This window comes from Canis lupus, chromosome 37, assembly GCF_003254725.2.
Source record: "Canis lupus dingo isolate Sandy chromosome 37, ASM325472v2, whole genome shotgun sequence".
Lineage (NCBI taxonomy): Eukaryota > Metazoa > Chordata > Mammalia > Carnivora > Canidae > Canis > Canis lupus.
This window is the reverse complement of record NC_064279.1, coordinates 12,015,144-12,032,648: the sequence shown is the minus strand read 5'-3', so window position 1 is coordinate 12,032,648 and position 17,505 is coordinate 12,015,144. Positions and strand designations below refer to the sequence as shown.

The 17,505-nt window shown below is 36.3% G+C and overlaps 1 protein-coding gene across 5 annotated transcripts in view; it reads left to right on the top strand.

Annotated features, from left to right (window-relative positions):
* The window catches only part of ICA1L (islet cell autoantigen 1 like), an 80,113-nt gene extending 67,491 nt beyond the window's left edge, over positions 1 to 12,622 (top strand). For 4 of the 5 annotated variants that reach the window (XM_049106665.1, XM_025441970.3, XM_035710738.2 and 1 more), the window contains exon 14: positions 9,521 to 12,622. In XM_049106665.1, the coding sequence (XP_048962622.1) occupies positions 9,521 to 9,636 (116 nt within the window). In that variant the 3' untranslated portion in view covers positions 9,637 to 12,622. The remainder of the gene's footprint in view (positions 1 to 9,520) is intronic. The other variant, XM_049106666.1, reaches the window with a different exon arrangement.
* The last annotated feature ends 4,883 nt before the right edge of the window (positions 12,623 to 17,505 follow it).

Here is a 17,505-nt window from a genome sequence, read left to right as displayed (position 1 = left end):
ATTTTATATTTTTTTGTCCTCTCTTGCAATTACTAAGCAGTCTGTGATGAAACACTTTGTGATTGTGCACAAGTCCAGCTCATCATCAGAATTTCTTTTTTTAATCATTTCTTTTTTTTAAATTTTTATTTATTTATTCATGAGAGACACAGAGAGAGGCAGAGACACAGGCAGAGGGAGAAGCAGGCTCCATGCAGGGAGCCTCAATCCTGGGACTCCAGGATCACATCCTGGGCCAAAGGCAGGCGCTAAACTGCTGAGCTACCCAGGCTGCCCCAAGGAGAACAATTTTTTTGAAGATCCATGTCTAATTACTGTAAATGGTTAAGGATGTCCCTTAAAAAACATTGAGACAGAGACATAGGCAGAGGGAGAAGCAGGCTCCATGCAGGGACCCCGACATAGGACTCGATCCCAGGTCACCAGGATCATACCCTGGGCTGAAGGTGGTGCTAAACCGCTGAGCCACCCAGGCTGCCACTTTTTTTTTTATTTTTTAAAAAAGATTTTATTTATTTATTTATTCATGAGAGACACAGAGACATAGGCAGAGGGAGAAGCAGGCTCCCCATGGGGAGCCCAATGTGGGATTCGATCCCAGGATCCCAGGGTCACACCCTAGCCAAAGGCAGACGTTCAACCGCTAAACCACCCAGATGCCCTTGTCATCAAAATTTCTACTTAGAGTTAGCATGCATTGTTAATTTTTGTCTAATTCAGTCTTCACTATAAGGGATGGTGAAAAATGATGATTTTCTAACCACAGCACTCCCTTAACATTTTTACTGTAGTAGAAAACACTTAACAAAATTGGGCAGCCTGGGTGGCTCAGCAGTTCAGCACCGCCTTCGGCCCAGGTATGATCCTGGAGACCCAGAATCAAGTCCCACGTTGGGCTCCCTGCATGGAGCCTGCTTCTCCCTCTGCCTGTGCCTCTGCCTCTCTCTCTCTCTCTCTCTCTGCCTCTTATGAATAAATAAATAAAATATTTTAAAAAATTACCATCTTAACCATTTTCAAGTGAACAGTTCAGTAATGTTAAGTATATACATAGTGTTGTGAAACAGATCTCCAGAGCATTTTCATTTGCAAATCTGAAACTTTATACTCATTTAACAACAAATCCTTTTTCCCCTTCCCCTGCTAACCACCATTATAGTTTCTGTTTCTATGAATTTGACTACTCTAGGTACCTCATATAAGTAGAATCATACAGTATTTATCTTTTCATGACTGGCTTATTTCATTTAGTATTTTCTCTCTTTCTAAGGTTTAATAATATTCCATCGTGTGGATATACTACCTTTTTTTTAAACCTACTTAGCTATTTGATCACAATATTAAATAGCCTTATTGACATATAATTCACATTCCATACAGTTCACTTCAGCCAGACCTCAGTACTCTGCTGTAAACAAAAGACCTCTCTTCTTACCCATTTTTGTATTATCTATATGAACTGATACTTTTTCTATTTATAATATTGTGTTATCAACATTTTTAAAGTTGCAAATAATTTGAGACCTACAGGAAGGCTTACAAATATAACACAAAATATTTCCGTGTATTCACCTAGATTTCCTAAAATGTGAACCATGTTTACTTTATTCTCTGTGTCTGTATAATATATATAATTTCTTCTGAACTATAATTATTCTGAGACTAGTAAGTAGCAGACCTAAGGCTCCTTTAAACCTAAATACTTCATAATCTAAAACAAGGATTCCTAAAAATTAGGATATTTTTTAACATAACTGCAATTCAGTGATCAAAATCAGGAAATTAACATCATCATAGTGCTATTATCTAATTTATAGACCTTACTCATATTTTGCCAATTGTCCCACTAATGTTTTTTATAACAAAAGAGAAAGAGGGTTTTTTTCCTAGTGTAGGATCAAATCCAGGATCCCGCATTGCATCTAGTGTCACATCTCTTTAATTGCTTTTAATCTGGAACAGTACCTTAATCTTTGTCTTTCATCATCTTTTTATACCAAAGAGGCCATATATTTTGTAGAATATTCCTTAAGTTGGGTTTATCTGATGCTTTTTCATAATTAGATCAGGTTATGCATTTTGGTAGGACTAGCAGAATAGGAGATGATGTGCCTTCTTAATTAACATCAGGAGGTACATGATTCTGAATTGTCCCATGGCTTGAGATGTTAATTTTGATCAATTGATTAAGATGGTAACCCCCAGGTGACTGCACTATAAAATTACTATTTTATTTTTCCCTTTGTAATATCTTGTGGGAAAGTATTTTGAAACTGTGTAAATGGCTTGTTTCTATCAAAGTTTCACCCACTAATTTAGCATTCATTGATAATTCTTTGCATTAAGTATTACTGTGGTGGTTGCCAAATGGTGTTCTCTTTCCTCATTCTTTCTACATTTATTATTTAACATTCTACTGTATGAAACAGCTTTCTCTTGTCCCTCATTTTTAATTTATTTGTTGATATGTATCATACTCTTAGAATCCTATTCTTACCAGTACTTTGGGAAAAATCAATTGGAAAATCCATCAATTCCTAATCACAGATTCACACTATCTGGGGGTGAATCTGTGATGTGGGGCCATCCCTTTGGGATTCAGCCTAATTATAATTTTCATTTTTAAAACCCACTAAAACTAAATTTGTGTGTAATCATTTAAAATAGAGACTATAAGGTAAATTTCATAAGTGAACTTGGGAAAGAAGTATTGAGAAATATTGGGAAAGCTGCTATTTGCCTATAATCATTGAGGCTTCAAGATAATGAAATTAAGCCTGAGAGTTTTAATAAAAATTGAAATTCTCAACAGCTTTAAAATTCATTACCCCCCCAAATTCATTACCCAACTTCACTAATCCTTGAAGAAATGCAACTTAAAACCAAAATGCAATTCCATTATTCACCAACCAAAATGGCTAAAATGAAAAATAGAAAATCCCATGTGATGACAAGGATGTGGAGGAACCGACACTGCCCATGGGAATGCAAATTCACATTACCATTTGGAAAACTGTTTAGCAGTTTCTACTAAAATTGGATATACATACATATAATACACAAGACCAAGCATTTCCACTTCTGAGTGCAGAAGTGCATCCATTTGTTGACCAAAATGTATACACAAGAATGTTGTCACAACACTGCTGCTAATAGCCATCTTAAGATGGAATTTATCTCAATGTTTGCTAGGTTGGAGGGTGGGGTGTGAACAGTGACTGGAAGGGGGTCACAAGGGTAGCTTCTAAGGAGTAGTCTTGTTTTATGTCTTTTTTTTTTTAAGATTTTATTTATTTATTCATGAGAGACACAGAGAGGCAGAGACACAGGCAGAGGGAGAAGCAGGCCCCATGCAGGGAGCCCGATATGGGACTCAATCTCGGGACTCCAGGACTCCAGGATCACGCCCTGGGCCAAAGGCAGGCACCAAACCGCTGAGCCACCCAGGGATCCCCTTGTTTTATGTCTTGAATTGACATTGTTTACAGTTGCTTTTATCTTATGAAAACTATTGACAGTTATTTGGACTCTTTTTTTCTATATATATATTACATTTTCAGTATAACTCATTTGCTATTTATTCCATAAGAATTTCTGGAGGCAAGAAAAGTATACACAAGGAGAGCCTCTTTCATTTTCCACTGTGACAAATCAATATAAAACCATCCCATGTTTGTAAAATGCTTACAGGATTTCATATACTTACCAGAACCTCTCCACAGCTACACCAAGAAGGTCAGATATTACTGGAATGACTACAGGAATGACATATCCTGGTTGACACCTATTCTTGCAGTATAATTATTTTTTCAGTTATTTAAAAAAAAATTCTAGTATAGTCAACATACAGTGTTATATTAGTTGCAGGTGTACATTACAATAATTCATTCAGCATTTCCATACAACATCCAGTGCTTATCAACAATAAGTGTACTTTTAATCCCCTTCATCTATTTCTCCCATCCCCCAACATGCTCCCTCAGGTAACCATGAGTTCTCCAAATTTAAGAGTCTATTATTTTGTCTATCTCTTCTTTCCGTTACTGGTTTTATTTCTTAAATTCAACAATGAGTAAAATCATACGGTATTTACCTTTCTCTGACTTATTTCACTTAGCATTATGCCCTCTAGATCCATCAGTATTGTTGCAGATGGCAAGATTTCCCTCTTCCTTATGGCTAACATTCCATAGTATACATATAAACTACCTCTTCTTTACTCATCTACTGATGGACACTTGGACTGTCTCCGTACTTTGACTATTGCAAATAATGCTGCAGTAAACATAGAGGTACATATATCTTTTTTTGGCTTAGTGCTTTTGTACCTTTTTGGATAAATATCTGGTAGTGGAATTACTGGATCATATGCTAATTCTATTTTTAATTTTTTGAGGAACCTCCACACAGTTTTCCACGGTGGCTATACCAGTTTGCATTCCCACCAATAGTGCACAAGAGTTCCTTTTTCTCTACAGCCTTGCCAACACTTGTGTTTTTGAGTCTAGCCATTCTGACAGCTCTGAGGTGAAACCTCATTGTGTGTTTTTTTTTTGTTAAGATTTTATTTATTCATGAGAGACACACAGAGAGAGGCAGAGACAGAGGGAGAAGCAGGCTCCTCACAGGGAGCCCGATGTAGGACTTGATCCCTGGACCCAGGATCACACCCTGAGCCAAAGGCAGAGGCTCAACCACTGAGCCACCCAGGCATCCCCCATTGTGGTTTTGATTTACATTTCCCTGATGATGAGTAATACTGAACGTCTCCTTCATGTGTCTGTTGGCCATCTGCATGTCTGTGGAGAAATGTCAGTTCAAATCTTCTGCCCACTTTAATTGGATTCTTGGGTGTTGATTTGTATATATTTGTATATATTTTGGATACTAACCTTTTATCAGATATGTCATTGACAAATATCTTCTCCCATTCAATAGGTTGTCTTTTTATTGATTGGTTCCTTTGCTGTGCAGAAGCTTTATATTTTGAGGCAGTCCCAATAGTTTATATTTGCTTTTGTTTCTCTTGCCTCAGGAGACCTCTCTAGAGTGAAGTTGCTATGTGAAGTATGTCACAGAAATTACTGCCTGTGCTCTGCTCTCTTCTAGGATTTTTATTGCTTTAGGTTTTTAATCCCCTTTGAGTTGATTTTTGTGTATGGTGTAAGAAAAGTGGCCCAGTTTTCCTAACACTTTTTGTTGGACTTTTTCCCATTGCATATTCTTGCCTCCTTTGTCATAATGGACCATATGATTGTGGGTTTATTTCTGGGTTCTCTATTCTGTTACATTGATCTATGTCTCCATTGTTGTGCTAGTACTGTTTTGATAACTTTGATTACTGTCTCGATTACTAGCTTTGTAATATATCTTGAAATCTGGGATTGTGATTCCTTCAGTTTTGTTTTTCAGGATTGCTTTGGCTGTTCAGGATTGTTTTTGGTGGTTCCATGCAGACTTTAGGATCATTTGTTCTAAGTTCTATGAAAAATGCCATTGGTATTTTCATGGGGATTGCATTAAATCTGTAGGTTGCTTTGGGTAGTATGGATTTTTAACAGTATTTGTTCTCCCAATTCATGAGCATGGAATATCTTTCCATTTCTTTGTGTCATCTTCAGTTTCTTTCACCAGTGTTGTATAGTTTTCAGAGTACAGGTCTCTGACCTCCTTGGTTAAGTTTATTCTTGAGTATTTTATTTTTGATACAATTGTAAATGGAACTGTTTACTTAATTTCACTTTTTACTGCTTCATTATTAGCTATAGAAATGCATCAGATTTCTGTACATTGATTTTATATCCTACAACCTTACTGAATTTATCAGTTCTATCAGTTTTTTGGTATAGAGTCTTTCAGGTTTTCCATATATAGTATAATGTCATCTACAAATAGTGAACATTTTACTACTTCCTTATCAATTTGGATGCCTTTTATTTCTTTTTTTTGTCTGATAGGTGTGGTTAGGACTTCCAGCACTATGTAGAATAAAAGTTGTGAGAGTGGACATCCTTGTCTTGTTCCTGACCTTAGAGGAAAACCTTTGTTTTTTCCCATTTAGTATGTTAGCTGTGGGTTTTTATATAAGGCTTTTATTATTTTGAGGTATGTTTCCTTCTATCTAGACCTGTTTTGTTGATGGTTTTTATCCTGAATTTTATACTTTGTCAGGTGTTTTTTTTTTTCATATATAAATTTATTTATTCATGAGAGACACACAGAGAGAGGCAGAGACACAGGCAGAGAGAGAAGCAGGCTCCATGCAGGGAGCCCGATGTGGGACTAGATCCCAAGACTCCCAGGATCATGCCCTAGGCTGAAGGCAGACACTCAACCACTGAGCCACCCAGGTGTCCAAGTGCTTTTTCTGCATCCATTGGAATGATGTGATTTTTATCTTTTCTCGTGATGTAATGTATCTATCTCGGTTAACTTGCAAATATTGAATCACCCTTGCATCCCAGGAATAAATCACATTTGATCATGATTTTTTAATGTATTGTTGAATTTGCTACTATTTTGTTGAGAATTTTTGCATCTGTGTTCATCAGAGATATTGGCCTGTAGGGTTTGTTTTCTTTTTCTTTTGTGGGGTCTATCTGGTTTTGGTATCAGTGTAATACTGGCTTCATATAATGAATTTGGAAGATTTCTTTCCTCTTGTATTTTTTTGGAACAGGTTCAGAAGAATAGGTATTAATTCTTCTTTAAATGTTTGGTAGAATTTGCCAGTGAAGGCAAATGGGCCCAGATGGTCCTGGGCTTTTTGTTTGTTGGGATTTTTAAAATTTTTGATTCAATTTCTTTGCTAGTAATTGGTCTGTTCAAATTTCCTATTTTTTCCTGATTTAGTTTTGGAAGATTATATGTTTCTACAAATGTATTCATTTCTTCTATGTTGCCCAGTTTGTTGGCATATACTTTTTATAATGTTCTCTTACAATCCTTTCTGTGGTGTTCGTTATTTCTCCTCTTTCATATCTGATTTTGAGTCCTTTAATAAGTCTGGCTAAAGGCTTACCATCAATTTTGTGGTCTTTTCAAAGAACCAGCTCCTGGTTTGATTGGCATGTTTTATTGTTTTTTTTTTTTGTTGTTGTTGTTGTTGTTTTGTTTCTTGTTAATTTCTAGTCTAATCTTTATTATTTCCTTCTACTGGTTTTGGGTTTTGATTGTTCATTTTCTAGCTCCTTTAGGAGTATAGTTCTGTCGTTTGGGATTTTTCTTGCTTATTCCAGCATAATTTTTTTTTAAAGATTTTAATTTATTTTGTTTTTTTAAAAAGATTTTATTTATTCATGAGAGACACAGAGAGAGAGAGAGAGAGAGAGAGAGAGGCAGAGACACAGGCAGAGGGAGAAGCAGGCTCCATGCAGGGAGCCCGACATGAGACTCGATCCCAGGACTCCAGGATCAGTCCCTGGACCAAAGGCGGCGCTAAACCGCTGAGCCACCCAGGCTGCCCAAGAGATTTTAATTTATTTTGAGAGAGACAGAGAGTGAGTGAGCATGGTAGATTGGGGGGTGAGTGGTGGTGAAGAAGAGGAAGAGGAAAGGAGGGCAGCCTGGGTAGCTCAGGGGTTCAGCGCCGCCTTCAGCCCAAGCCCAGGGCCTGATCCTGGAGATCCGGGATCGAGGCCCATGTCGGGCTCCCTGCATGGGGCCTGCTTCTCCCTCTGCCTGTCTCTGTCTCTCTCTTTCTCTCTATGTGTATCTCTCATGAATAAATAAATAAAATCTTAAAAAAAAAGAGGAAAGGAAGCCGACTCCCCTCCGAGCATGGAGCCTGGTGCAGGGCTTGAGATCACAAGCCTGACTGAGATCATGACCTCAGCCAAAAATCAAGAAGGGATTGAGGCCATCCAGATGGCGACCAGAGCTGGGGTGGAGAAGGCCGAGGAGGCACTGGCTGGAGAGGAGGCGCCCATGGAGAGGGTAGAGGATGAGGCAAATGCTGATCTCTCAGCCCTGGTGAACGGTGAGGCCATGTCCCAGAAAGGGGAGAGCATGGAAGACAAGGAGCAGGAGGGAGGACAGAACTCCGAGGAGGGGCCAGGCTGTGGCTCCTCTGAACAGCCATTACACAATGACAATGCGTGTGAGGGCTCCGAGCTGGATGCACCCGGAAGGAGCGGCAGGAGCGTTCAAGGGTGCGGATGGACTCAGAGTCCCTGGACGAGGAGGATAGCTGAGCCCTGGTGGCCAGGCCCACCTGTCATGCGTAGATGCCCCAGGCCTGCCCTGGCCCCACCTGCCACCTGTGGAGCAGAGACCTGTTGGGGAAATGCCATGCCGTCCCTTTGTATCTGTCCCCTGGGTTATTTTTCTGCCTAACTTATGTGATTTCCAACCGACATGAAATGACTATAAAGGGTCTTTTTTTTTTTTATATAAAGGGTTTTTTTAATGAAAGTAAAAAAAAAAAAAAAATTTGAGCCACTCAGGTGCCCCCAGCTTAATAATCCTCAATAGGCCCCTGTTTATTCTCAGGTATCTTGGTTTAATGATTATTACTTTACAGATGAGGAAATAAGAGCTTGTGGGGTTATATGACGTCCCCATTATTACTTATTATTAGGTAGTGTGCTGAAGACTCAAGGCCAGAACTTATGTAGGTATCACTAATTTTGGGTTCCTAGAAATACATGGAAGCTTTTCACTTTTCCTGATCTTTGAGGCTTGGAATTCCCACAGTCCAAACTACAGCCCTCTGATCTGCAGAAAGTGGGAAACCATGGTTATAAAAGAGGGTTGCCTTAGACTCTTCTGAGTATGGCTTGCCTGCCCACTGTCCTGTCTCATATGCAGGTCTTTAGATTGTCCCCTGGGTCTCAACCCTCAAGAGCCTAGCCTTCTGAGATGACTCACTGTCTGTGCCATTGTGTATTTTTTTTACTAGTCTCAGCCTTCAGCCTAAATGTATATCCTTGAAATATCTGCCACAGCACAACCTGGAGACTATTGATATGTGATTTTCCAGTCTCTGCAGGGAGGTGAGAGGGAGTTGGTTAACAGAAAGTTGTATCTGAGACACAATCTACTCCATAAAATATCTATCAAAAATTTGTAAAATGTACATGGAAAAGACAAAGGAAACAACTATAAACCAAAATGAGAACTGCTGGGTATGTTAATATGATAGAATCAGAAGGGTTTTCTTCCTCCATGTTTAATATTTTATAATAAATGTAGATTTTAAACACAAATGTAATATTCCTACTTTGTAGAAACAAAGGTTACTTTTACTTTTGAACCTTACCTGAGAGACTTCTATAAATTATCTGTTTCTAAGACTTTATTACTGCCTGCCTTTTCACTTTTAATAATTTCTCAGAGTAACATCACGTACATTTAAGGAACTCAGAAAAGCACAAGATCTCTGCATTAGCTTTTCAAAATTATCAGTTGTCTTAATTTTTTTTTATTAAAAAAAAGCATCTACTTTAAAAATTACATAAATGGTAATGTGATTTTTAAAATCACGTTAAAAATCTTCAATGTGTTTTTTCTTCTTTAATAGCTCCCAACAATGGTAACCAAGACATGTCGGCCTGGTTCAATCTATTTGCAGACTTGGATCCACTTTCAAACCCAGATGCTATTGGACACTCAGATGATGAACTTCTTAATGCTTGACTGAAATTATGTCGTCACTTCAGTGGCCTTGAGACATCAATTTTACAACATATTGCCTTTGTGGAAAGGAGTTTATATTGTAACCCATACACAAAAGCATCGTGTTTATGAATATAACACTTTTCAGCCAACTTTAAGGAGATGGTAAGGATTACATTTGAATAGATTAAGTATTTCTTTAATATCTTGGATTTGCAATTGTTGATAATAAGTGGAAAATATTATGAACTATTGAGTCTGAAAATAGATACCAAAAAAGTTATTTCAAAATAATAGGTAGGAATACTTCTGTAAATAAGGAATTGGGCTTATTTCTTTGGAAAGCCTTTTACGTGTAAATTGCCTTGCTGGCTGTGAGAATTCTGTATGTGGATAAAGACAGCATGTAAATTGGGTTGTGATTTAGGGTTGGTTTTTAAATAAAACCATAGTAGGGGGAATTTTCTGTTGTGGAAAATAGCACTAGAACCAGATCAGTTTTGTCTTTAGTTAGAAAAATAGAGTAAGATTTGAGAACTCAGTTTGCTTTAATGAAATCACAGAGAAACTTGGTGCTTTTCTCCACTTGGAGGCTAAAATGTAATATTACTTAGTTCTTTTCCTTCATACAAAATCATGGACACCCCCCCCAATCCCATATTGAATTTTCATGGGAAAGTAGCAGGATGATTTATTTGCTAAATCCATCCTCTGTAGAAACTCAAACCCATTTCCTAAACCACAAGAATGTCCAGTAATATTCAAGACATTGTACAGGTGTCTTTAGGCCTGGTTTTTCACACATTGCTACCATAATGTACAGTATTCATATTCTTTCTGAAAAAGGGGAGAATAATCCCTAAGCAACTGGCAATAGTATTCCTGAAATTACCCTGAAACTTCTGTCTGAATGAGGGAAAAATTCTAAGCTTATCCTTGTACAATCATAACCTATTTCTTGATGTGATTTAATCCAGATTACTTTTCTGGCAGTCACAGAAGACTCTACATATCAGAAAGGGTCTTATTTTTCCACTTTTCCCTCCCTTTCTGTGGGTGACATAATCTGAGGCTCTATTTGATTACTGAGGAAAAACCCTTACTGGAGGAAGTTAGTGTAGGCCAATGAACCCATAGACACTGTATATACATATCACTCAATTTCCTGTTCTTTTTTCTTGCCCATCCTTCAGATTTGAGGCAGTGCTTCGGGTGTCTTATTTTTGTCCTTCAGTTCCTTGCATCTCCATAAGGGAACATTTTAACTAAGTTGTTCACAGCTGTTTCCATGTGCTCCTAGTTTTAAACAGGCTTATTTATTGTTTACAAGAGAATGGCTTGTAACGTCTGAGTCACTGTAAAATAGAACACTTTTAAGAAATGGACCAGAGTGGGTAAAGTGCAGTCCGCCTCCATGTACTGCATTCAGGCCTAGCTACATCATGAACTGCCCACGAGCTCTCCAGAAAATCTCTAGTATGGTGTAGTATGACATAGGCTGGAAAGACCTTATCTGAGGGTCAGAAATACGGACTCAGGAAAATGTTATATAGTCTATTCATGCTTATTCCTATATCTTTATTTGGTTATCCTTTTAGTCAGAAGCATTTCTACCACTTCCTTTTTATTCAGCGAAATTCTCCAGAAGATTCAATCACCAAGGTTTGTGATTCATAATCACAATCTAAATTATAAATGTTTGGTGACTCTGTGCGCTCAACTTTGAATACTTAAAAAAAAAAAAAGCTTTGTATCTTGAGCTTGTGCCATTTTTCTTTCACTAATTCTATTTCACTAATGTATTAGTTAAAAAATATTTGCATATTTCCCTTCACATGCATGCAAAGTCCCTGTTACCTCAAATAAAAAAGACACCTTAACAGGAAAACTACTGATCTCTCCAAGCCAGATGCCTGAATCCCAGATTATCAATGTATTCACATTGCACTCAATTTCCAAAAAACAAAAGTCCTCAAAAAAATAGAAGTGCACAATAGGTTTTTGTTACTCAGTTCTTAGAGTATCTTAACATTTCTTCTCTCAGAGTATGTAGTTGCCCATTTAATCCAAAAGCAACATTAACTGCCTTAGCAAGTTCAGTTATAATATCAACAAATCTCACAACTCCGTTTTTGAAGAGCACATTGAAAACTTTGTTATTAAAATGAAGGTAATCATAGTTTTTTAAGATTAATTATTTGAAGTTCATTTACTGAGAGACCAGAAACAGAAATCTGGCTATATTATTCCTAGATTGTTAATAAAGGAAATGAACCACTCACTCAGGAAAGAGTAAAGGAAGGACACGATAAACATAGAACAGAAAGGTGATCACTTGCTATTTGTCTAAATCTAGATCAAACACTCAATAAGAAATAACCTTAACCAGAGGTAGACTGAGAACTCTTTCAAAGTAAATGGATGTTTTTATATTAAATGGGGGAAAACATCTTCTGTTTTTTAATACCAAAAAAGAATGCATTTAACCTTAGAAAAGCCCCAGAAAAACTAAAATTTGTCTAATCTTTCTTACAACAACTTTACAAGTGAGACAGGAATACCAGGGCATATTAAGATCAGATTGGTGTAACTTTGTATTTTTTGAAATCCTTCATTAACTGTAAAACAGCTCTGATATGGTTAGAAACAAACTGTATTTTTTAAAAAAAAAATAGGTTTCAGTATTTGCACAATGAAATTCAGTGTTTGTATTTCAACTATGGATATTTATTTCACATAACTATCTTTATAGACTGTCCGGAAATGTAGAGGTCTTACAGCATAAGAACAAGGGAAGTTTGTGCTCTATTTTTCTGAGCTTCTTTTAATAAAGATTATAAAACAGCATAAAACAGAAAAGTTGTTTTCCTAAAGTATTAAATATAAATCCAATTATTGTTAACTTATTCAAAAATTTGAGTTTTACACCTCAGGACCGTAGTATTAAAAAGGTAGTTTGAATTGATATATAGATAACACAGAATGAAAATAAAACCAAGACAATTAATATCTTTGTGAGACTGATTCTTTTTAACTTCATACAGATGGGACATTATAAGATATGGGAAATAACAGAATGTGTTTTTTGTGTAAATACAATCAGTAACAAAAGACAAACCATCAAATGTCAAAATTTTGAACCTAGAAATAATAACCCATGAAATATAAGCATAGTATTTAACCTGATTTGCTGAAGGCATGAATAAAAAGAAGAAAGCCAAAATCAATCTAGTTTATATATATCTTTATAGTATCGGCAGAGCCCCACATTTTCTGACCTTGAGCAATGAAGTGCTCCCAGAACTTGGGATACTGAAATTAAACTAGGAAGGAAATACAAACTTTAAATGTTAATTCAGCAGCATTGAAAGTAATGCACATAAAATATAAATGGTAAGTTATTTAAATATGGCAGTGAAAACCTATTGAACAGGATAGGTCACATCAATATGCCAACCACAAAATACCTCCTCCTTTTTTATGTACCATTTAAAAAAAGTAAGAAGCTGAATTAACTCTCCTTGGCATTTAAAGTCAAAACATGGTTCTTCCTTCAGTGGTATAAATAACTGATCAACAAGCAGAGTAAATACAAAAAGGAGATCTGGGTGGTGTTAATAACTAAGATTTTGAAGTGCATGTTTTTACATCAAAGGAAAACGGGGATCCCTGGGTGGCGCAGCGGTTTGGCGCCTGCCTTTGGCCCAGGGCGTGATCCTGGAGACCCGGGATCGAGTCCCACATCGGGCTCCCGGTGCATGGAGCCTGCTTCTCCCTCTGCCTGTGTCTCTGCCTCTCTCTCTCTCTCTCTGTGACTATCATAAATAAATAAAAATTAAAAAAAAAAAAAAAAAGGAAAACGTTTCCTTTTTCCCATTTCAAAGTAATACTCTCTCATTTAGGAAAAAATCACCCACAGCTCTGCCATTCAGAATAACCACTATTAATATCATAGTTATTTTATAGTAACTTTGGCCTGATACATAAATTGTGATCCAGGTGATTTCACTTTGTCTTCTGTCTGAAATGAGCATACCAAATTAAGATTAGAATATTACTTTTGACCAGATCTTCTATATATTGCCTACAAGAGACTCATCTCAGCTGAAAGACACATTTTGAAAGTGAGGCGATGGAGAAATATTTATCATGCAAATAAATGTCAAAAGAAAGCTGAGGTAGTAATACTTGTACCAAACAAACTAGACTTAATTTTTTTAAGTTTATCACCCAATATGGGGCTTGAACTCACAACACCCAGGATCAAGAATCACTTGCTCTTCCAACTGAGCCAGCCAGGCACCCCCAGATAAGCTGGACTTTAAAACAAAGACTGTAACAAGAGACCAAGGACACTATGTAAGAATAAAGGGGACAATCCAACAAGAAGATATAACAACTGTAAATATTTATGCACCCAACGTGGGAGCACACAAATACTAAAAGTTAATAATAAACATGAAGGAAATAATTGACAGTAATATAATAGTAGAAGACTTTAACAACCCACTCACATCGATGGACAGAGCATCCAAACAGAAAATCAACAAGGAAACAGTGGCTGTGAATGACACACTAGACTGGATGGATTTAACATTTATTCATAACATTCCATACTGAACATAAGAATACACATCTTTTTCAATTGCACATGGAACATTCTCCAGAACAGATCACATATTAGGCCACAAAACAAGTCTCAACAAATTCAAAAAAACTGAAGTCCTACCATGCATCTTTTCTGATCACATGTTATTGAAGCCAGAAATCAATCACAAGAAAAATCTGGAAAGAGCACAAATGCATGGAGATTAAATAACATGCTACTAAAAAATGAGTGGGTCAACCAGGAAATCAAAGAAGAAATAAAAAGTAACATGGAAACAAATGAAAATGAAAACATAATGATCCAAAATCTTTGGGATGCAGCACAAGTGGTTCTAAAAGTGAAGTTTAAAGTAATATAGGCCTACCTCAAGAAGAAAAATCTCAAAACAACCTAACCTTACACCTAAAGGAGCTACAAAAATAATAAAACCCAAAACCAACAAAAAGAAGGAAGATTAGAGCAGCAATAAATGATATAGAAACTAAAAAAACAATAGAACAGATCAATGAAAACAGGAGCTGTTTCTTCGAAAAGATCACAAAATTGATAAACTCTAGCAGGACTCATCAGAAGAGAGAGAGAGAACCCAGATAAAATCACTAATGAAAGAGGAGAAATAACAACCAACACCATAGATATACAAACAATTGTAACAGAATATTATGAAAACCTATATGCCAACGAATTGGGACAACCTAGAAGTGGTAGATAAATTCTAGAAACATACTTAACTAAAAATAAGGCAGGAAGAAACAAAATTTGAACAGACCAACTACCACCAAGGAAATTGAATCAGTAATCTGAAGTCTCCCAAAAAACAACGGTCTAGGACCAGACACCTTCACTGGCAAATTCTACCAAACATTTAAAGAAGAGTTAATACTTATTCTTCTCAAACTAGTCCAAAAAATACAAGAGGATGGAAAACTTCCGAATTCATTTCATGAGGACAGTATCAGCCTGATACCAAAACTAGACAAAGACATAAAGAGGACAGGCCGATATCTCTCATGAATTATAGACACAAAAATCCTCAATAAAATAGTAGCAAACCAACAATGCATTAAAAAAAATCATACACCATGATCAAGTGGGATTAATTCCTGGGTTGCAAGGGTGGTTCAATATTTGCCAATCACTCAACATGATACATAAACAAGAGAAAGAACAAAAATGATATAATCATTTCAACATATGCAGGAAAAGCATTTGACAAAGTAAAACATCCATTCAATGCAAAAACTCTCAACAAAGTAAGTGTAGAGGGAACATACTTCAGTATAGTAAAGGCCATAACATGAAAAAGCCAGTTAAAATCATACTTAATGTTGAAAACCCGAGAGCTTTTACCCTTTTACCCTCCACTCTCACAACTTTTACTAAACATAGTGCTGGAAGTCCTAGCCACACCTATCAGACAACAAAAAAGAAATAAAAGGCATCCAAATTGGTAAGGAAGAAGTAAACCTTCATTATTTGCAGATGACATATTATATATATTAAAAACCCTGAAGATTCCATCAAAAAACTAACAATTGATAAATGAATTTGGTAAAGTCATAGGATATAAAATCAATGTACAGAAATCTGTTGCATTTCTACACAATAATAATAAAGCAGCAAAAAGTAAAATTAAGAAAGCAATCCCACATACAACTACACCAAAAACAAGTTTATATCTAGGAATAAACTTAGCCAAAGAAGTGAAAGACTTATACTCAAAACTGTAAAACACCGATGAAAGAAATTCCATGTTCATGGGTTGAAAGAACAATTATTATTAAAGCATCTATACTACCCAAAGCAAGCTATAGATTTAATGCAATCCCTATCAAAATACAAACAGCATTTTTCAAAGAACTAACAAATAATCCTATAATCTGTATGGAACCACAAAAGGCCTTGAATAGCCAAAACAATCTTGAAAAAGAAAAAACTGGAGGTACAGAATTCCGAATTTCAAGTTACATTACAAAACAGTATGGTACTGCCATTAAAAAAAATAGATTAATGGAATAGGACAGAAAACCTAGAAATAAACCTACAATTATTTAGTCAATTAATCTTTGATAAAGGAGAAATGAATATACAATGGGAAAAGGACAGTCTCTTTAACAAATGGTTCTGGGAAAACCTGCAGCAACATGCAAAAAAAGAAAACAGGACCACTTTCTTACACCATACACAAAAATAAACTCAAAATGGATTAAAGACCTAAATGTGAGACCTGAAGCCATACGTATACTTGAAAAGAACACAGGCCAATGTCTCGATGATATTGGCCGTAGAACATTTTTCTAGATATGTCTCCTGAGGCAAGGGAAATAAAAGCAAAAACAAACTATTGGGACTATATCCAAATAGAAATTTCTACACAGCAAAGGACACAGTCAGCAAAATTAAAAGGCAACCTACTGAATGGGAGCAGATACTTGCAAATGTCATATATAATAAAGGGTTAGTATCCAAAATATATGAAGAATTTATACAACTCAATACCCAAAAGACAAATAATCCAATTTAAAAATGAGAAGAAAACATAACATTTCTCAAAAAAAAAAAAAAAAAATCCAAAGGGCCAACAGACACATGAAGAAAAGGCTCAACATCACTTATCAGGGAAATGCAAATCCAAACCACAATGAGGTATCACCTCACACAATGAGATATCAGAATGGCTAAAATAAAAAACACAAGAAACAATTGTTGAGGAGGATGTGGGGGGAGAAAAGGAACTCTTGTGCACTGCTGGTGACAATGCAAACTGGTACAGCCACTGTCGAAGACAGTATGGAGGTTCCTCAAAAAATTAAAAATAGAACTACTCTACAAGTAATCACTGTGTATTTACCCTAAAAATACAAAAACACTAAACAGTCTTATTTATAATAGCCCAACTATGGAAGCAACCCAAGTATCCAGAGAGATGAATGGATAAAGACGACGTGACATGTATGTCACGTGTGTGTACACAATGGAATATTATTCAGCCATACAAAATAATGAAAGCATGCTATTTGCAACAACATGGGTGGAGCTAGAGAGTTATTATGTTAAGGGAATTAAGTCAGCCAGAGAAACACAAATACAGTACGATCTCTCTCATATGGAATTTAAGAAACAAATGAAAAGGGGAAAAAAGACAAACCACAAAACAAAGTCTTAAGTTTAGAGAACTGATGGTTACCAGAAGGGAGGTGGGTGGAGGAACGGGGGAAATAGGGTATGGGGATTAAGGAGTACACATATCTTGATGAAAAATTGAATGAATGAACAGATTG